Source organism: Pelobates fuscus, chromosome 5 (assembly GCF_036172605.1).
Source record: "Pelobates fuscus isolate aPelFus1 chromosome 5, aPelFus1.pri, whole genome shotgun sequence".
Lineage (NCBI taxonomy): Eukaryota > Metazoa > Chordata > Amphibia > Anura > Pelobatidae > Pelobates > Pelobates fuscus.
The window spans coordinates 354796824-354819959 of record NC_086321.1 but is presented as its reverse complement, the minus strand read 5'-3'; the positions used below and the strand labels follow the sequence as shown (position 1 = coordinate 354819959).

The window sequence follows — 23136 nt, the reverse complement described above, 5'->3', positions numbered from 1 at the left end:
CAATAATAAGCTGGTTAAAAGGAGGAGTACTGTAGTTTGAGATATAGAGCTGGCGCTCACCAATTTCACAACGCTCGCAAGGGCTTCCCCAAGCGGCACCCAAGGTAGCACAGCACTCAGACTTCAGAGTGGCTCCGTTGATGTTGACTTCGCATCGGCCATCTTGGACGTTCAACCAGCACGTTCCTTTCATGCTGTCTGTATATGTGCAGAAAGGACAGAATGGATGATTAAAGTAACCATAAAAATTGGTTCAAATATGTCTAAATCAGTCTAGAATTAAACTCTGAAGCTACAATTTAATGCATTTGTAATGCACATTTTGGGAATGTCACGTAGATACATTTGTCTCAGTAAGAATATGATTAGATCTTCTCTTTTGCAGAACTTCCTTGAGATGTTACAAAAACCCAAAACCAAGTCATATAATTAGGACCTCTTTGATTTTTATTCTCTAACTAAGGATGGTGCCCAGGTATCTTGTTGACAAGACTATTGAACAGTTTTAACTGGTAGCAGTTGGAAGGTCATTCTATGTCATGACTTGAAGTCAGCCACACTAGTGCTTACCCACACAGATGGTACCAGTGGAATCAAGTTTACTTCCAAATGAGCACTCGCAGACGAAAGATCCAGCAATGTTCCTGCAGACACCATTGATGCAGGGGTTTGATGCACACTCGTTGATATCTGTACATTAGGAAATCTTATTAGACTTTGCGCACTCTCATAAAAAGATCACAGTAAAAATAAAAGAAAGACAAACAAACAGCAGCCAAAAAGTAAACAACTTTTGGTAGAACGGTAAATGAATATGATCTGCTCACTGTGAGATTATAGAAAGTGGAGATCTGCTCACTGTGAGATTATAGAATGTGAATATAACAGACATGTTGACAAGGAAACTCATAAACTCATGTGTATTAGAAATGCATATGAAGGACGCTTGCATCTCACCTTCACAGGTCTCTGATTCAGGTTTGAAGACATAGCCCTTGGGGCAGGTGCAAGTGTAGCTCCCTGGAGTGTTACGACATAATCCATGGTCACAGAGTAGACGATTCACTGCGCACTCATCTACATCTGTAATGGGCGTAGGAGGAGATTAAAAACACACAAAATAAAATAAAATCAATGATATAACACAAACCAGTTAATTAAATGGAGCAAGGTTTCGAAATTGATGTCTTACTCAACTACCCCAAAATTTGAAAAATTCCTTCGAAGGAAGCTTCCTCTCGATTATTCCCTCACTATCCATCTTTATTTTGGATTACTGGATTCAATGTATTAGCGTCCAATGGAAAACAATCCCAAAGAACTCACCCACGCAGTTTTTGCCACTAGTGTCTGACTCGTAGCCCAGATTACAGATGCAGCGGTAACTGCCCCGAAGGTTTTCACAGTTTCCATTGGGACAGATCTCAGAATTCAAGGCACATTCATTGATATCTGGAATGGGTACAGAGGCAGAGTAAATAGGATAATATAACACGGCTGCAAGATAAACTCTTTCTAAATTTCCTTTTACATTATAGCTAATGGATACTAGAACATACTAAAACAAAAATAAAGCTACAGTGGTAAAAACAAATGTAAACGCATTTCCAATCTAAGCCTTATTAAAGCGGCTCTATCACTTACTGTAGTCATTTCATACCTTACTCCCTAACCTAACTTTCACACAGGGTAATCACAGCAGCAGGAAAGTGAGATTCAGTCTGGCAAACATGGCTGCTAGACCAGATTTAAAAGACAAGTGAATATTTCTCCAAAAAAAAAAAAAAAAACAACATACATTATTTCAAATTATCATTAAGTTTAATTAACTGTAGTAAACTTTTATAAAACGAGAAGGGAAAATTAATGTCGGTTGTACTTTAAGGCCAAGAATTCTCCCACTCGGGTGCAATTCCAGTTTGGGTACCTTGATCTTAAATTTTTAATTTAGTTTTTCACTCAGAATTCCTGATAATTCTCACTTTATTAAATAATATTGTCCATGTTTCAAAGAAATAACACTTACCTCTACCATCTGCAGTTATCCCTATTCCACTGCTACACAGAGCCTGAAATTCAGCTGCAGGATGCAAACAACAGATAGTTTGGATTACACAGAATTATTTTCCATTCATTTAAATTCAATATTACCCTGTAAACGGGCATAAAGGGCTGTCTGAGTTTTGAACTTTTCCATTTAACCTGACAGTCTAGCCATCTTTTATACCTAAAACAAGCACCAAGTATGTGAAATATCAGCTCATAAAATTCACAGATACCATACATATCTGCTTTTTCCAAAAGCCTGGAGGAAGCAGTTTGCTGTAAGAGACAGTTCAGAACGAATATCGTGCAGACCGCTGAAATGCAACACATGGAATTTCAAATATGCCAAGATTTGACAAAGTACAGGAATTATTGTTTTATTAAGGAGAAACACATTTTTAACCTTACTTTCCCTTGAACCTTTTTTTTTTTGTTTTAAAAATTGCAGACTATATTATAAACATATAAAACAGCAATTTAGCAAATAGGTTACTCCATGGACAACTACACATTGTAATTATATAACATATATACATCTATATATATTTTTGATTATTATTTAAAGAAATATTGTGAAAATTAAACAATTTAGAGGTTATAGAGAATGCTTATCTGGCAGTAGATCAGCCAGGTCTGAAATATTTGAGCGTAAGCAGATGCACAATATGGGTCATATATAGTTGGTGCTACAAAAATGCATAAATAAAATTAGTGAAGTGGCCTTTGTATGGGTATATGATGGTATTTGGTAAATGGTAAACTGGCAAACTGATGGCATTTTTGGGAATGTAAGTTTCTAATAATGCCACCAGGGTATGAAAATAAAATGTCTGTATATGAAAAGAATGCCCATGTGAATTGTATACTGTTATAACAGGCTTCTAAACCCTGGGCTAGGCAACCTTTGACACTCACTCCAGATGTTGTAGACTACATCTCCCCTATGCTTTGCCAGCATTATGGCTTTAAGAGCATTATGGGTGATGTAGTCCACAACATCTGAAGTGCCTAACATTGCCTAGCCCTTATCTATACAATAGAAGATTTGTCAAGGCTGCTGTTGTACGCTGCAGATAATCCATTTAGAGTGCTCAGTGTGCTTTTATTTCTTTCACCCCCTTGAATTTTACAATGCAGTCATGATGTTTAACCTACAAAAAGATGCCAGGGAGCGTGACAAGAAAATAGACTGCATTTTACAGTCTCTCTGCAGAGTTATATATGACAGATTTGTGTCCATGCAGAGAAATTAGTTTCTCTTCAAGGTTACAAACAGCACTGGAGCAACATGGAAGGTAACAGTAGCTTTACTGTAAACACGTTTCAGGGAGCGAAGAAGTTACATATGCTTCACTGACCTTTGCTCAATCAATACCAAAGTGAAAGAGCTCTTACCAGAAACATAAAAATAACCTAACATTAACATACAATATAACATTTGTGGCTAGCACATGACATTAGCTAGGCAATAGCAAAGTGGATTGGAAACCAAAGGTTTAAGTGAAAGCGGGGGATTGCAAACCTCAAATTATAGCCGGTGTTTCCATTGTACTATTTTTTTATTTCAGCCTAATTTTCACCCCAAAATAGATATTCATTGACTTCATCTCGAATTCTCCACAATTCACATGAACAAGTTAATATACTCACCAGAATTTTTAGCTGGGCATGGTTGGCAAGGTTCTCCAAATCCATGATCGGGACTAGCACAACAACACTCAGATTTGGTAACAGCTCCAGGGAAGGGACGGGCACAGGTGCCTTTTTTGATGGCTCCATAGCAGGTACTACGCATATGGGTGTCTACGCAGACTCGGCCATCGATACCAATGGTGAGCCCACCCAAACACTCACAGCGGAAGGAACCTTCAGTATTAATGCATCGCCCGTTCATGCAGATTCCTGGGGTTTGGCACTCATCCACATCTGAAAACACAAAGGAGCTTTGTGAGAGACCCACGACAGGCCAAGCAATTGGGAGAATTCAAATGTTATCGCAGGGCCTGATGTCATCAAGCACAATGCTGAACGACAGATCTGTGTCAGTAGGACAGACAGACTCCTTTTAACCCCTTAAGGACACATGACATGTGTGACATGTCATGATTCCCTTTTATTCCAGAAGTTTGGTCCTTAAGGGGTTAAAAATGAGCAACATTTTCATTCGGAATTCATACTAACAATTTAGATCCTACAGCTATGTTGCCCACGGACCTGAAGATATATTTTTTTTATAAAGCATGCTTATGTGTCACAAAGATATCTCAGATAAATATGTCTTGCAGTCATCCAACTAACCACACACATTCTATCTTCTAACAACTTTACACACACGACAAAAGACATGAATTCTAAGTGTTATCTTATAGTGTCTCTCATTCAACTAAATAAAACAGGAGTGCAATATTCACTCTTTAATGTGTCAAGTCAGTGGAATTGTTTCCTTGTTTCAATCTTTTCCTTCCTCGCTTCATTTCTTTAGAAAATGGTAAAATGTTAACGCCAGGCCCAACATTGATGAACAGCGATGAAAACAGCTACAAGCTGTTGGTGTAGGAGATTGGATCAATGACTATGTGTGTTAGCTCAGTAGTTAATGCTACAACTCTAGTACCTAATCAACGTTAAAATGTAATATAAAGAATACCATCAAAGGAACACTGTAGCGGTAGGAATACAAGACTGATCGACCTATTGGGTACCCCTGCTTTAAATTAATGATGTTTTATCGCTTGATACTTTAATAATAAGGTGTTAAGAATGCATTAGAGTCTTATAGTGATAACGGTAAAAGACTTGTACTTACCAACACAGTAGCGTCCATTTGGAGCCAATACGAATCCTGGCTTGCAAATGCATTTAAAGCTACCGTCTTCATTAATACACATGCCATTGAGACACATGTTTGTGGTGGCACATTCATCGTGATCTAAAGAATAGGAATGTCTTGTGTTAAAGAGCTGTCAGAACCACCAATATAATTTAGAGCCATTTCTCCCCTCCACTTCCAATTTGTTCTGTTGTCACACAGTCACAGGGATATTGTTTATTTATTAAATATTGGATTGCGATAAATCAGATTGCATTATATAGGCTAAATTGCACCAGATACATTGCAATTGCAGTTGCAGTTTGTGGAAATGCAGAAATGTAACTACTTTGACTTTTAGCTTAGGTTTTGCAGTTTTAACGTTTTCAACTTGGCATAATACGAGTTTTAGTGAATAAATGGCCATGTATTATGGATGTGAGTGTACTGGAATCTCAAATATTGATTTAATGGCTCAATAATATAGCCCGTTCAGTCACTAGTCATAGTCACTCATATATTTTCTAGATCTTAATAAAATGTTCTGTTTTTAAAACAATTTTTGGGGAAGTGGCATGTGCCCCTCTGTGCTAGCAGATCTCCCTCAATGAAAGGGTTAAAGCAGCTTTTGACATATGCAGGTTCTGTTTCACAGAAACGTACCCAGGTGGGTTAAAGGGGTATAGTGCTACGAAAGAAAGGAGGGAACATTACAAGTGCAGAGCTCCTGGGGGACCAAGTGTAACTGTAGCCACTCTCAGCGTTATTCACTGAAGCGAGAAATCAAAGTGAGTTTCGGATTTAACCCCTTAAGGACCAAACTTCTGGAATAAAAGGGAATCATGACATGTCACACATGTCATTGGTCCTTAAGGGGTTAAGGGCTAAATAGCCAAACTGCAAAAATGATCTAATCCAGCTATGTTTCCAGTTCGACTGCTCTGGTCTTAAATGTGAAATTCACTTTGAATTCGCACCTTAGTGTACAGCCCTGTATATGTCTGTGTTTATGGAAAGAGCAGCAATCACATACCAGGGAGACGTTTAACATTACAGGTACACACCAGCCACCAAAACAAGTTTATCTAAATTAAGGTGTTGTGGTGCAGGAGCCTCCTGGAGGCACTCTAACCCCTTGAGGTAAAACTGATCTCAAAAGGGGAGGCACTGATTGACCGAGAGAGTTACCCCTGCCAATTCAGAAGCTGGATGCAGCCAGGAGGAAAGTGGACATCGCCACTGGAGGCAACCTTGGGCTTAATGACTCAAGAACTTAACTTCCTCAAGCCTCCTGGCACCATAACAACTTTATTTAGATTACATTGTTTTGGTGCCTGGAGTGTACAATCAGTTTGCTATATCCATCCATTGCTAAGTTTGCCCTACAGTAATATGTGAATGCTCAACCCCCAAATGCAAAGCAATTTGTATTTTCCCAAACCAACATCATTTGTGCTTTTTCCTAATTGTTGAAAGCCGACTTATGCTAGCTATATACACAGTCTTTTAGTACCATCTCCACTAAATCTACTACCACAATCTAAGATGTGAATTAATTAAACATCAAATCATTCATTTCTAATATATATACCGGTAGTTAACATTCTGTTTTACACTGTTCCTTTTAACTACTCACCAACACAATTCTTGCCATCTGGAGTCGTTTCGAAGCCAGCGTTACAAATACATTGGAAGCTGCCCTCTGTGTTAACACAACGTCCATTTCGGCACATAACGCCATTCATGATACATTCATCAATATCTGGAGAAAAAGAAAACAAATATATAATAAGGGACTGCACAACTATGCATATATATACAAAGTTATATCATTATTATATTAATTAAAATAAAGTCTTAAACAGGGTCTTATTATTACTTATTTATATAGCACCAACGTATTCCGCAGCGCTCTAATTCTATCTTGTTGATCACAGTAAATACCGAATTTCTAAACGGACACCACAGTACCAACTTTCTTCACACTTGTCTTATTATTTCATGATTGTGGTGATATCCCTGGTTTATCCCTGAGGTTGGACCTGTCTCTGCACTCTGGATGTAACTTACCAATACACGCTTGTCTTGTGGGATTGCTCTGATAACCTTCATGGCACCTGCAGTGGTAGGATCCCGGTGTGTTCACACAATCACCGTGAATACATGGACTGCTGGAGCACTCATCCACATCTAAAAGGAAAAAGACAGACAATAAAGTTATCAAAAACTCTAGTAAGCAAATAGAATCTTCTCTTCTATTTATTTTACCAACCGACACAAAGATCATTAGGCATAACACAATGGGAGATGCAGTAAACAATCAAAGATAAAGGCAAAATAGAATATGTAAACTCGATAGGTGCACAAGTGTGTGTGCCAAAACTACAAACTGTTTTTTTCCACAACTCTGCCGTAACCTCTCAGGATACCAAATTTCTCATTACGTCTAATGCAACTCTTACCTATACACTCCAATCGGTTGTCTTGTTTGTAACCCATGTTACATTCGCATCGATAGCTGGATGGTGTGGGGATACAGCGCCCATTCTGGCATAAATTGGTGAATGATTTACATATATCCCTTGTCTCATTCAGCGTTGCAGTTCCTAATACAGAAAAATGTCATAAGTGCACTATTAAGAACCGTAAGAACTGAAATAAAAGGTATCATAGAAAAGCAAGCAAGCAATACTACAGACAGAAATACGTTTGTAATAATCTAATTTATCTGCAAATTACTAAACTGTTCTCACCTATGCCAATGCTCGTGCCTGGCAAGCCAGATATCGGTCCACCAGGTCCATGTCCATTGATATTTGGTAGAAATCCTCCGGGCCCAATGCCACCAGGCCCTACTCCAGGATAGGTTCCTGGATATACTGGACCTACGGGTTGTGCTTCAATGCAAAGTCGCCGGTACTCATCTGAGGACACAAAACATACGTAAACCTACTTGATAGAAATTGTATACTACTTAAATTCACATATAACTTATGTTAGATTATCATGAGTTTTATTCTAACCACACACTGAATTAACAAAAAAATATATATTTTGAAAAGCAGAGCCTTGTCTCTCAATTTTTATGATCTAAGTAAGAATCTGATCATGTATGAATTGCTCACATGCTCCAGGTTACTCACCAGAACCCCGGACAGGACACATTTCTGGAATCTGACCAAGAGCCCAGCATCGTCCAGCATCACAGCAGCAGTGTCCCTTTGTGTACTGGCCAGGGAGATCTCCAGCACATCGGCCGCCAATCAGTGCCGAGTAGCAGGTACCAACTCTCTGATCTGAAAAGGAAAGAAGGAGTAACTATCATATTAACTTCGTTTTTCTATGAGTATCTCATCTATGACCAAAAAGTCTGATTTATCTGACGCTGCTAACTTTGATGACAGTGTACAGACAAGATTCCATCAGCAAAATAAATTTAAATAAAATACCCAAACCTTGGGTATTTTAATTAAGCACGATTTGCTATAATCAAAAACTTAAACTTTGCACTCACGTAAAGGTGTCACGACTAACTATGTGGTCCAGCACGCAGAAACTATGTAAATATATACATAAGTAAGAAAAGGAAAATAACAGGATAGAGCGTAAACCGGACCTTAGAATGGCCGGACTAATACGCTAGAGACAGAGAATGGTCAAAGGGAAAGCCGAGGTCAAGGAAGCCAGAAAATACTCAATACCGATAAAACAAGTCAGGGAAACCAGAGATCAGAATAATCAGGGAAACGCCAAGGATCAGGATACCAGGAAATCAGAAACACAGAATCAGCACTCTCGGGAAACCAGGAAATTGAAACCACGACAGGGCAAAGTTCTGGGAAAAGCTAGGGGTTTAAATACCCCTCTCTAGGCTATGATTGGTCAGAGGGCGACCTCTGACCCCAAAACGTGCGTGTGCGTTGATGTCGTGACGTCACGCACACGTTGGTATAACTCTCGGGGGCGGGGCTATCCATAGACGCGACCACGTGGTCGGCGCCATATTGGATTCGGGCGTGATGCCCGGAAGGAGTGAGTGCGCGGTTCCTGGCTCGCCGACGAGCAGGTAAGCTCGTGTAGTCGGTACGGTCGTGCCGGTCGGGCACGGCCGTGAGGCTCGGCGGGCCGGTGACCGCAACAGATAGCCTTTGGCTCTTTGGTTTATGTTCCAAGAGGACTGGGCACCCCATGAATTTTTATATTTATATCCACAATCACAATTAACCTTCGCCTTAATGAAGATAAGGATAAGAAATTGAACCCATATACGTTGATTTTCTTAGTCCTATTCCTTGTGGGTGAAGGGAAGTTTGTTACAATCCTGAATCACTTGTGGTAGATGAATGCTGAAAACAGCTGATAATGTAATTAAGAATTTAAAAAATAAACTCTTTAAACAGCCCCCAGCATTCTCAGCCAATCAATGGAATCCAGGTTGGAAGAAACAGTTCTTCTCCTTCTCCTAAGTCATATGAGACAATCTATATACATTGTGGCCGCAAAAAGAAGCCGTCCCAAATGCCCTGGGCAATCTGTTGGAAAAGCATTTCACAAGCACCCCTTACATCACTATATGTGGTGGCAAAACATTTTGTCATCTACTTTGATCCAGGCTTATATTTAATTGCCATGCAAACATTTGTAATTCTCAGAAGGGAAATATTAAGATTTTAGGAATTTAATAGGTATGAAAAAATGGAGTCACCATCTGGAACTTCCTAGTTACCATTAAGGTGTATGTATCATATAAGGGGAAATATGTTAACAGAGACCAGGTGTGGAATTTGATGAGAATCAAAAAATCCACAGCGTTAGTTGTTAACTGTTGCAAGGTCTGTATTATATTATTGTTATCATTACTGACATGTATATAGCGCCAACAGATTCCGTTGATCTGTTTTATAATATTATAAGAGGGGGGGATTTAACTATAAATAGGACAATTACAAGAAAACTTACAGGAACGATAGGTTGAAGAGGACCCTGCTCAAAAGAGCTCACAGTCTATAGGAGGTGGGGTGTAAAACACAATAGTACAGGGAATAGAAATCAAATAAGGTTGGAGTGAGGCAGAGCTGGAGGAGAGAGAAGAGTGCTGCCCTTTAGGAGAGAGCAAGAGACAGGTATGTGAGGTAGAGGTTACTCTGGGAGGCCATAAGCTTTCCTAAAGAGATGGGTTTTAAGACACTTCTTAAACGATTGAAGACTAGGGGAGAGTCTGATGGCGGTAGGCAGGCTATTACATAGGAAGGGAGCCGCCCGCGAGAAATCCTGCAAGCATGAGTTGGCCATACGGGTGCGAGCAGCAGACAGGAGAGCAAAATGACAATTACAATTTGATAAATCTAAATAAATGGAGCTTGCTCCAGTCACTGGAGACCTCCTCAACTGAAGTATGTTGTCCTTAATATCCATTTAGGATATTTCTAATTAATGTTTAGAATCAGGCTCCACGTGTCCAGCAAGGTAACGATGCCTTTATATTAATTTTAGCTCATTACACACAGACACATTGATACATGCGCCACAAATTTAAACCTTGATTGAATTTGTTTGAAAGAGTGTGAGAAACGGGAATGAGCACCTCTTTGAATTTTTTTCCAAATGGTTTATCCACAAAAGTCGCCATTTAAGTGTATGAGAATTTTTCTAGTTAAATAATTTGAAACGTTTTTCTTACAGACCATCGGCTGATCTGAAGAACACAGAATGCATTGGCAATTTAAAAAAAAAATTTTTATTCTATTAATGATGTATTCTAAAGGTTGGTTATTAAACAATAAACATCACATTTCTTTTAGGAATGTTATCATAGACATAATGAATATGTGTAATGTTAATCAGCATGATTAATGGCTGAAATACCAGTCCGGATTATATCCTTGTCACAAAAACGCCAGCTCATTTATCAAGCATAATGTAATCGTTGATGTTACTATGTTGCCAAGCTTGAACACAAAGTTCAGGCAATTTAAATGGTACAATTTAGAGGGGAAAGCCTGTTACTTCACAGCTCATGGCTTTGGTAAGGTCACAGGTTGAGATCCTTGTCCTGATTTTAACTCACAGGCCACAGGTAGCTCTGTGCTCACAGCTGCAGAATGTAATCTGCAGGAAACACAACTATTCAAATTCTTCAACGTGAATTATTAAGGATAAAGGTCAAGATTAATCCTGCTCTCAGCGGCATGGAGCTTTGTACAATTGAGGTGACACATTTTATAATTAGAAATAATTACAAGGCAGGATTCTGATCTCGCTGGCACACAAAAATTTACCTAAAATTGATTTTGGTAGACTTAATATTGTCTGATACCGTTACTGTGCCTTGTTAGGGACTCAACAGAAATATGAAGGATGGATTGATAGACAGATAGAGAGATAGAGAGAGAGATAGATAGATAGATAGATAGATAGATAGATAGATAGATAGATTTCACAAACAGATAAATTTCATAGAGGAAGATAGACAGATTTCATGGAGAGACAGATAGATAGAGATACACACACACACAGATAAATAGACAGACATACAGAAAACGTAATCAGAGCACCTGGGGCAAAGGACCAATCACCATGGAAATGAATAGAAAGTTTTTTTTACATTAAGGCCCAATTTAATATTTTTTGGATAAACTTTTAAAATGATTTAATATGTTGCAAATATTTTGATGTATTGATTTATTAATTCATACATGATTATTTTTTTTGAGATTTTAATATTTTGAAAATTTAGTTGTAAAAGTTAATCCAAAAAAAAAAAAAATTAAATAATTTCAAAAGCTTATCCATAAGTATTAAATCGGGGCCCAAGGCCTCAATTTAATTTGTTTGGATCACCGTCAAAAAAAGATGACAATCTGTTAGAAAAAACAAAACTTTGCCATTGATTTTTCGACAGAAGGTAACATTAAAGTCTACGGGATTTTTTTTGCAGATTAGATCATTAGAAATGTTTTTTTTTTAACAGGTTTTGATTATTCCTGATGCTGATAAAAAACGAATTAAAATTGAGGCCCGAGTGCTCTGGTAAATAATTGAACCTGTTTTTTCTTGCTAAATTTTGCGTATTGATTCATGAGGTGGATTTAATAGGAAACGTTACTAAAGAGTATCCGATTTAACATATGTGTAATTGGGGTAGATGTGAATATAAGATTCAGTCTTTTACACACACACACACACACACACACAAACACACACACACACACACACACACACACACGTGTAGCACTGTAAAATATTCTTTGTTGCCTCTGGTAATGTAGAAAAGCAGCTGTATGCACTATATAGGTCCCATGGTGGGGAAATGTTCCAGCCTCTAACCAGTGTTTCCACCTTAGGGGCACACATGAGCACCTCAGCTATAAATGCTTGTAAAACGGCACATCCAGTTATACGTAGGCTGACTGAAGTAAAATCGACTGTAGTCTTTTAAGCACTGCTTGCTGTTCGGATGTCCCTTACAAATGCACACGTTACTCTTCACAAGATCAGCTACACACTGGACCCAGATGAGAGGCCAGAAGGTCTACTTTGTGACTGTCCTCTGTGTGGCCATAGAAAGGTAGATATATATCAAGACAGTGAAGGGAAATGAGAAATAAATGTGGCTTGTAAAAACATCTGTTGGCTCGCTTCCAACTAAACCATGCTTTTTACACAACTAGACGTTTCAAACTTTTTGTTTATCTTTGCATCTTTGTGTGTTTTCTATTGACAGCTTCTATTTTTTTATGATTATTCTCCACCCATGTTTTGAGCTTCCAGTGGAACCTGGATGTCAATGTATACACAGATTGCATTAACAGTATTATCTTTTATAATTCACTGAAATAACACCATTTGGAATGTCTCCTTTGTGGGCGCATGCTTTTTACCCAGATGTTATCATGTTATTTACAGAGAGAGGGTTTACATATCCCAACCATTATTTTCCCAAAGATAATTTCCCATAATGTAAAAAAATACACAAAGGAAAAGACAGCTGCATATAAACTTGTCTGTGCATTTCACTCATTCTGGGGATTTACAAAGACTCAAAGCAGTTCCAAGAAGCCAAAATACTCCCTTATAATGATACCCATTACTAATTTGACCTTCAGCTTTGAATCAGATAATAGGAGGTGTGAGTTACGTGACTACATGCATCTACAATGTATATTTTGCACAATTGTACAATCCCTTGTTGTGAACCATCCATGGCAATGATCTCTTTACTAGTAGGCCATGACACTACCCAATATTTTGGTAATGAATATAGGTCTGATTCTGTGAGACTGCTGATCAAAATAATTAAATCAGCTTGGTTATTCGAACCTTTAGATAAGAGTACATTTCAATGAATATTTGCTCAACAGCTTGATCACCACTATTTACAAGATGGGTTATCAGTCTGCATCTATAGACTGTAACCTCTTTTGAGCAGAGCCTTCTTCACCTTTTGTATCTGTGAATATCTTGTTGTCAATTATCCCCATTCTATAATTGTAAAGCTCTGCAAAACGTGTTGGTGCTATATAAATAAAAATGATTAGTATTTATTTGTATCTTAATCTCTTCTATGGCAAACCTATACACTGACATAATCAAAAGTGTGAACTGTACCCATAACACACACATACATACACACACACACACACACACACCCACACACACACACCCACACACACACACTCCCCCTCAAAAGTCTGTATAATATACAGACTTTCTGTATAATATAATATCTTTCCCTTCCTTCTCTTTCCTTTGATGATCCGGGCTTTCACAAAATCTATATTTGTAACCATTGTTAAACTATATGCACTTCGTAAATAATTCACGATGATCAGTAATAATATGATCCCTGGAGTTTTTAACATTTCCTTCGTAAGAAAAGTGACTTTCACATTTTTCTCCCATGTGATAAGTGAACCTTCACCTGAAAAGCAAATTCTAGACTATTCATAAAAACATGACAGCTCTTGACTCGGTTAAACAAATCCCATGTTGTCAAGGCCTTTATTATTATTATTTTTTTTTATATTCATACCAAGCTGTGTTTGTATAACATGTCAGATGTACTCTGCTTGCTTATTATCGTCATGTTGACACAGCAAGCCACGCAATGGTCTAAATATTTCAGGATTCTTAAAACAATTTAATAGGTATTGAAAGGGTATTCCCTCCAATGGCCATAGGAGCAACTAAATGACCTCCATTTGTCTAAATATACATAGGGATTAAGGAGAGAGCACAGGTAACTTTTTTTCTTTTCTTTGGTTTTTACTATATATTGGGGCTGATGTGTATTGTGGTCCTTACTGCCGGCCCAGTAGTAATGGGAATGAGCGCAGGACTTCTCTTTTTGTATTTGTATTGAAAGGGTATCGGGCAGAGAAGATTTAGTGGGCTAGATATTTAACCAAAATGGCTTAAAATGACAGAACATGATGGTCTTTAACATCTGGCACTTTAAGCTTGTCTCTCCCACTGGCAAGAACCAAGGGTCATCTTTGAAAAGGTCCAGGACCTGGTGAGATCAGTCAAGGAGAGGTATGGCTGCACATAGCAGCTGGTCACTCTGAAGCATGTTTGCAGCATTCCGTATATTAAGGATTATTGACACAGAGCCATTCTGGGTTAAAATACAAAGTAACCAGCAGGAACATTCCATAAGTCTCCATGGTGATCACTTGACTTTCAGGATTGGGTCCAAGAAGAAGTGTTCTTTGTGCCTAACCCCACTTTATTTAATAGTCAGTCAATACAGATGAAAAGTCATCAAACAACCATTAACTGTTGAAAGGTTAAAGGGTCAAGTGAACGCAAAGAAGAAAGCAACAGTGACAAATGTAAATGTAAGGGTCACTACCCAAGCATAGAATGCGCATTTTGTTTTTTTGTGCCAGTCTTTGCTATTTTCTGAGACATTAAATTGAAATGATATTTTTTTAATAATAAAAAATAATCAGTTATTAAGGTTTCCGTATAGTCGTATTGGAAATTAGAGGTAACTGCGTGATCTGTTATTGAGCAGATCTAATTTTAATGCTGAGCATCCTATATTCTATGTATTCCTAAATTCTATTGAACGGCCAGGGACCTTGGTACAAAGATGGCCTGATTGCCCTCATAAATAGAGAACTCATTTGGCTTCTTCAATTGCCAAGCCTGATGGTTTATTCACTAAATTGCGAGATAAAATAATTAGTTAATACGTTTACAGAGATGATATATAGGCTCAGAGATCATTATGCAGTACTGTAACATTTTAATCATGGGAGATGCTCTTCTTACCAATGCAACGGGACCCATCAAGACTGGTTGTGTAACCTCTAGGACATACGCAAACGTAGCTTCCGGCAGTGTTAGTGCACTCCCCTCCATCGCACACGTTGGGTGTGGTGCTGCACTCATCAATATCTGGAAAGATGAAGAAGGGTAATGTAAAAATACATATACGTGTAGGCATCTACTGTATTTATTTACTGATATACATCTAAACATTAACTTTCTTCCAGAGAATCTCACATTGTACATGGTACTGGCCAAAAGGATCTGAAGATGCACTGAGGAGTACTGGTCTGATCATCATCGTTTAGATAAATATTGGTCGACATGTATGGATTGAAAGATGAGCAGAGCTGTATGGGTCTGATTATGGACACAATGAGACATATCGATCTGATACATGATGAACTGGACATCAGGCTTTAAACATTGTTCTCCATTAGTTCTAACCTAGTTTCATCTAAGAGACATATCCACATCAGTATAGGGTCTGGTCCTGTATTAATCCATGTGGTCAGTTAGGGCTCTTCCACTGTCCATGTGTCAGAATACATTAGATGGATTCACACTGGTAGCAAAAGGGTTACCAGTGAGATCAGACAGACCTTTGTGCGAGAGGCAGACGTGTTTTATAGTCGTCTAGCATGATACCGCATTCTGTTTCCTAGATCAGCCCAGCTCTAAGTAGCAGCCAAAGTCATTAAGCTGCTCAGAGCCTCCACTCATCAAATGGGAAAAGCAGTTTCTAAGAGCCAAAACTGATGGGCCTAGGGATCAAACTTCAAACCAGGAAGGTATATTTATGCTATGCCAAGTTTAGAGATAGACACGCACTGACTTTACAGATAGGTTTTTTAGGATGCATTTACAAAAATCAAAAGTCTTCAAAACGTGCATTTTGAATATTTGATACACTATTATTGTTCCACATTTTTGAGTGTTTTTGTTGTTGTTGTTGTTTTATTTTGTTTGTCTGTTTTATATGAAGCTAGATTTCTTTTGAAGATACAAATAGGAATAATAATTGCCATGTGTCCACAGATGTGTCACCAGATGGTCATTTTAAGGATGCGAGTCTTACCTTCACACTTCTGGGAGGTCTCACTTTGTTTGTGCCCAGCTGGACATTTACATTCATAGGATCCTACAGTGTTGATACAGTTGCCCCCTTGGCACAGACCCGGAATAGCTTGGCATTCATCGACATCTGAAATGCAGGACAGAGAAAAATTTGCAACATCATTAGTTACCCATTATCTTTACATTTCTTCACATTTGTGCTTTGATCCAGAGGAAGCGCAAAACTAACTCAATGGAGACTAAACAACTTTCAATCTAATTTTGTTATCGGACTTGGCAAACAATGTCCAAAGAAAATGTAATGGTTTTAGAACGCAAATACGGACCTCAAACACAGTATCAAAAGAAGGTCAGGCTTGAAATGGTGACATGAGTGACTGATCATAGACTATATATAGCGATGGACAGAATACATATGTATATATAACATAATATTCAACAGTGTAAATTCAAAACATTGAAAAAAAAAGTAACCTCATTAACAATCATGTAATTCTTATTCAAAATATTAACCCCTTAAGGACCAAACTTCTGGAATAAAAGGGAATCATGACATGTCACACATGTCATGTGTCCTTAAGGGGTTAAACAAGAATAATGTTTGAATGGCCACAATATCATTACCTAAAGCAAGCATCTTACATTTTACCCCTCTCCCCCAGATGTTGCTGAACTCCAACCCCCATGATATTATGGCCATCTACTGCAGTCAAGAATTCTTGTAAGCCATTAACATCTGGGGAATGAAAATCTGAGCTCTCTGGCTTAAATGAACTATGTCTCTAAAATAAGTGATTTATCATCCAGTGCTTCTTGTGGACCTTAAAGGCAACAACGTATGCCCACTATGGGGTTCGAGAATTGGATTTATGCAAAACATCTTGAAGTGCATCAGTAAAGGACAATCTTTTCAGAAAAATATACAGAAGATAGCCTTAGGCTGCCAAAGAAGACTTTCAATCTGTTTGTCCTACTGTCCTCTTGATGCTAGATCATACTTCTGTTGAATCCCTCTAATCATAACACTACAAAGACAAGATAGTACACTTTGACGTATATATAAGACGACCTAAAATTTGAAATCCATAAACTTGATGGCTGTCAGATTACCTAAAACTGTCACTATTCTTCCCAGACATAAGTGATGCAAATTAAATCTTCCTTTTGACTAACATACAAACCCAGGGTAGAAAGACAGGATCAAAATAGCTAGGAGCTTTAAAAATGCAGTTACTTTACAGTATTTGTATAGGATCTCAGAACCTGTGCATTTGCAATGACTGAATGTATCCAGATGTGGAGAACACCAGAGGGATTAGGCAGTACATTCCATCCCCTGCCAAAGCCTGGCAAAGCCGATGGACGGATAAAGAGTCCTCTGTATGCAACCTTCCGCTAGAAAATTAATGCAGCGTGTACTCATTAGCTGCAAAAATTAACATGGTTTTATTATGGCCGCACGCCAGCTGCTGTGTCTGGTGTGGGATCTTCACTCTCTTCTAGTTAACGAGGGTCCTACTTCTATAGTGTGTTAATATTGATTCCAGTAGAAAAAAAAGGGAAAATAGCTGCACGCGTAAAATGCAATTTATATAACTGCTGCGTGTACATTAATCAATCCAAAATATTACGTTTATGAAATTAATGAAAGAAAAAAAAATTACAAAACAATAATCATTTAAAGACTCATGATTGATACTACTCTGCGTTTTTAGGTCCAAATAAGAAAGAGGGCTTGGGGCAAATGCTCTAGGCCAAGGGTGCACAAAATGTAGATCCCCAGATGTTTTGTAACATCTGGGGATCTGCCTTTAGAATGGGAGAATAGGGGCGGATGCTGTAGGCCAAGGGTGCTCAAAAGGTACATCCCCAGGACCCCAGATGTTTAGCAACTACAACTCTCTTGATGCTTTGCATGCCTTTAGAATGACAAAGAATCATGGGAGTGGTAGTTCTACATCTGGGGATCTACCTTTTGGGCACCCTTGCTCTAGGAGCTAAGAATTTGAGGTAGCTTTTTCCCTCTTGCAGTGCTTTGTTGGAGGTATCTATGACATGTCGCTAATTAAATTTTTTGCTAAATAATGGCTACAAATTATATATGTAATATATGTATATAAACACACACATGCATAAAATACATATACAGAAATACTGAGATATATATCCAGTTAACGCATCCTTAAAAATAAAATTTGTCTGTCCTTTTAATTCTTTGAAATAGATTGAGACATTTGTTTAGTGGTAATCCGTGTTCTTGAATGCTCAAAAAAATGAATCTCATTATAAAACAGAACTCGGGGTTATTTATGATGATCCTGATTGTTGTAAGCTGTCATAAAACATAGTTCCTACCATGGTTTAATTGAATGTTATTTTTATTCTGTAGAAGACCACCCGTGCAGATGAATCATGTAAAAATCAAAAACAACTCATTGAAGAATTTATTCTGTGACAGATTATAAAACACAATACCATCCAAAAGCAACATTGTGCTAAACTCATCATTCAGTAGAACTGCCTACAGCCCACCTCACTCCCTACACCTTCCCTACTAGGTCCTAATGATCGCCTTAGGTAACAGAGAATAAGAACCAGCGTGGGAAGTCTTAGCGCTGAAGAGTTTATTACAATAAGTTTAGAAGTTAGATTAGATGTTGTTTTGCTGGCTCACAATTTGCACTTGCAACTAGCCATTGGCAAGTTAGAATTCCACCCTGCCATTTTGTAATTGGTGAGTAACTTTGAATGCCTCGCTAGTTAGGATTGCCAAATCTGTCCTGTTTTCCTAGACATGTCACTTCTTCGTGTTGATGATAAGTAAAGGAAAAGTGCTGCCCTGTACTACACAATAATGTATATGCTTCAGGATTTTGGCTGATTAATCACTTGATTTCCAATGTTTGCATTTGAATTCTGTATAACAGATTATAGAACATATTTTAAACACTTGAAAAAAGAATCCACAGGCAGGTAGTGGTAAGTTAGATGGGGGAACACTAGACAGGCTTGCCTCTGTAACATTGGGCTTGATTTCCTCTAACCAATTAAACAAATCCTTACAGCACAGAATTACACCAAAAATTAGATTACGCCCCTTGTGTGCTTATTTTTCCAGATTGGAAATGGTTCTGCCTTGCTGTACTTAAAAACTTCAGTGTTTATGTATTTCTGAACCACATCGCTTTGTAATTTTCTGTACAAATTGCAACTCCAATGAATTAGGAAAATCTGACTGTATAGATTGCAGACAATCTTAAATTGCTAACAAATGTAACTTCCATTTCTCCACTCCATTTCTGATTTGTATGCCCATCCTTACAAGCGATGCAGTATTGTTTGCACACTGAAATTCTTTTTCAGTAGATCTTCCAATTTACTTTTTTTGCATGGTAACAGCCATGATTATTGATCTTTTCTGAACAAAAGTATTCTTTGCCCTGTCTCTCTCTAGTCTGGCTTACATTATTCTATTAAAATGTTACCGCTGTCTTGTGAATCGAAGATTGTATTCTAGTGTTTGGGTATGTTGTGGGGTGGGTGGGGGGGGGGGGGATAGAAAAACTACTGGATTGTTTACAGCAGTTAATAGAATCCAGATGCTTGACCATTTCATCGTTCTTCTTAACACCACCTTACGGAATGCATTGGCAGCATTTGGAGTAAAACAAACAGCCACCTATGGGTTAATAATATCCTAATAACCTGACTTCAATCGCTTAAATGTAGCCCCACTGAGCTGAGCTCATGTGGTTATTGACTAGTTCCTGACGCCTAGCAGGGGGGAAAAGAGAACTCTAAACAAGACTCAATTTACAGTGATTAGCAGAGCAATTAACTCCACATATTTTCCAAGAGAAGCCTTAAGGTCTGTGGTTTCACATGGATATATAGAGATTTACAAAAAGAAATGAGACTGCCCTAGAGAATCAAGACAAATAGCTCTGTTAACTAATCTCTTACTTATTTCACCATAATCAAAGCCATGTCCTCCAACCCTTGTTTAGTGTCTGGCAAACAAGCAATCAGGTGTTTCTGTTTTCTACAAGGTTCCATTGTAACTACAACAGGAAAAGCACCCAACTGCCGTGGATGACCACTCCTATCACTCATAGTTAGACGGAATCTGCAGCCTCCGGGATGAAATAGCGAACAGAATCTGATTTTAATACTGATAACGGCACTGCCTACAGTTGTTGTCTTTCTGAATTTTTCTAACGTTTTTATTGTATGTCTCCACATACCTTTAACTGTCCAAAAAAAAATCCACTATCATCAAATAACTATCTAATGAGAGATATTACAGTTTATATTACCCTATTGTATTTATTAATGAAAATAAAAGATTACTAGGATGCAATATTTGCTGTGAATACATAAAAGTTAATAACTTTTCAGTAAATCTCTTGGGTGTTTTACTGACTATGTGGGGGCGGCCGTTTTTGCCCTCTTTGGTTGGAAGGCTAATAAAAAGAGTTAAAGTACGGGAATGTATGGAGATATATGACAAATCTAAAGGGAAAGAAGAATTGATTGTGATAGAATTGTATGGCCGTGAAAGGGAAATTGTTAAGTGGTTTTAAAAATGTATTAAATGCATGAATAATGCGTAAGGCAAGGACTAGATACTGCAATTTAAAGTAATCAGACAATATTCTCTGCCTGAAGAAGTGGTTTTATCAGAGTCCATACCGATGTTCAAACAGCAACTAGATGCATACTTGCAAAAACAGAATATTCAAGGATATAATTTTTCAATGTAGGGTGATAGCTGCTTGATCCAAGGATTAATCTGACTGCCATTCTGGGGTTAAGATGGATTTTTTTGTCCTAGTTTGTTGCAAAATTGGAAATGCTTCAAACTGGTTTTTTTTTGCCTTCTTTTGGATCAACAGCAAAAAACTAATGTGAGGAAGGTTGAACTTGATGGATGCTAGTCACTTTTTTAGCTTTGTAACTATATGCAGTAATCTCAAATTTAGAGTATACCTTGGCAGGCTCCAGTACGGATATTTGGAATGAACCCTCTGCGACATGGATGTGGTTGAGCCGGGCACATTTCACATGGATGTCCCCAGGCTCGGCCAATGGTGGCACAGCACAGGGTCTTTGTACAAACAATTCCACTAAGTTGACCTTGGCACATCTGGTTGCTGATTTGTGTAAAGCAGGGTCCTGTACGGTAATCTGGGGAAAAAAATGCAAAATAACCTGTTACCACCATAAGAAAATATAAACAATATCAAATGATATCATGTCAATGATGAGAAAATCTAAATAAAATCACTAGTGTAACAGAATGAATAAAGAAAGTACCAAACAAATTTCAGTAGTTTTATGAACATTTATAAAACCAAGTAACGCGAGTAGATAATATTATATGATACGAGAACGTGAAGTAGGTATATGGAACCGTATCTAGGATCTATAGGCTGATACTAAGAAATAAAAAATAACTAATGCAACATTCTAAGAACAGATAGTTCTAAGTATCTGTTAAAAAATGACAGAAAATGGAGCAAAGAGTTATAAAATAATGCCAGTTAGTATGCTCTTGTTACTGTTTCTTTAACACGGACCTCCCCCCTCTCTCTTTCTCTCTCTCGTTCTCTAACACATGGATTTGAGCCAAGAAAAACAGCTTTAACTCAAGCAATAGGAAAAGAAATAAATGCATATAAATGGTATGTCTCGTATATGTATTTTATTTTTCTTAAATCAAGAGAAAGGAATTTTAAGTGGCTGTTAGACATTTCGTTTGCCATACGTCTAGTAACGCAGTTCCTCCTGTCTCATAAGAACCCCACGGAAAGGAATTAGTCTAAGCAGGAAAAGCCCAGGAGAAAACAGAAGAGATTTTTTTTTTTTTTGAAGTGCTTTGCTTGCTATCAGTTCACCAGCCTAACAAATCCCCTGGCAGTATTAATTAGGCAGTAAAATACACCGGACGCAAGAGCAGTATAATTCCACATCGGCACCCCCACCCCTGAACATATATCAAACTATTGGAATCCATAATAAGTTATGTTGGAATGACGCTGGTCGCAACCATGGAATTTACCGTATGTGGTTAAATAATACACGTTTTAAGCTCAGAGAAGAATAATGATGTCACTGTCAATAGCTTGTAAGATAAAATAAAATAATAAATAAGAGAAGTAATGTTTCCCATTTAACCCTCCACCAAACCCAAAATTTATATTGTAGATGACATGTCCGTTTTAAATTGCTGTGTAAAATCGAGTCCTATAAACAAATTCTCTAAATATTTGCCATTAATTGCAAAGCAGACAATCCTTTGCACCAAAATTATCTCATCGTGCAGAGAGGTACAGGTCCAATTGTTAGGAATTCATTATCGTGTTTATGTCTTGGTTTAGTTTTAGTGCTTATGCATCATCTTTTAGCTTTAAAAACTTAAAGGGACACTCCACTGTCCAAAAGAATTTAAAAAAAATCGCTGTTTGGAAGATATGCCCAAACATTTTTTAAATTTGGCGTAGATCTAAAAACAGCCTTTGCAAGCCCTCCCCTTCTAGCCCCGCCAGGACTTTCTGTGGCTGTCCAATGACAGACTTCCCAATGCAACTCAATGAGAAGTCTTTGCAAGGCAGATGCTGTGAGCAATTGGTGCCTCTTGAGTCTAGCTTTACTGAGCTAAACAAACAGGAAGTAAAAGGACCTGCTGTCTGCTTAAAAGCCCACGGGGGTGTAGCAAGGTTGATTTATAAAAGTGACAATTTCTATTGAAGTATGCACTTTTTGTAAAATAAAAAATGTGGACAGACAATTCACTCATAAAGCATTTCAGCAAGCTAACGTGCTTTAGAGGGTCCAGAGTGCCCCTTTAATAAACAAATGAATTACATTGTGTAGCTTTTCGTTGTTTACCAGTCACCTAGCTCCCTGCCCATTATAGATTCTGCAGA

At 37.9% G+C, this 23136-nt stretch overlaps 1 protein-coding gene across 1 annotated transcript in view; it reads right to left on the bottom strand.

The window, feature by feature from the left end:
• Positions 1-23136, bottom strand: part of LOC134611756 (fibrillin-2-like) — a 146633-nt gene that overhangs the window by 29421 nt on the left and 94076 nt on the right. Inside the window, exons 7-21 of the mRNA XM_063455964.1 lie at positions 21197-21394; positions 16209-16334; positions 15134-15259; positions 7999-8151; positions 7609-7779; positions 7318-7461; positions 6926-7045; positions 6492-6617; positions 4853-4975; positions 3697-3972; positions 2027-2080; positions 1327-1452; positions 958-1083; positions 571-690; positions 61-198 (exon numbers count right to left, since the gene is read on the bottom strand). Coding sequence (XP_063312034.1) covers positions 61-198; positions 571-690; positions 958-1083; positions 1327-1452; positions 2027-2080; positions 3697-3972; positions 4853-4975; positions 6492-6617; positions 6926-7045; positions 7318-7461; positions 7609-7779; positions 7999-8151; positions 15134-15259; positions 16209-16334; positions 21197-21394 — 2127 coding nt within the window. The remainder of the gene's footprint in view (positions 1-60; positions 199-570; positions 691-957; positions 1084-1326; positions 1453-2026; positions 2081-3696; positions 3973-4852; positions 4976-6491; positions 6618-6925; positions 7046-7317; positions 7462-7608; positions 7780-7998; positions 8152-15133; positions 15260-16208; positions 16335-21196; positions 21395-23136) is intronic.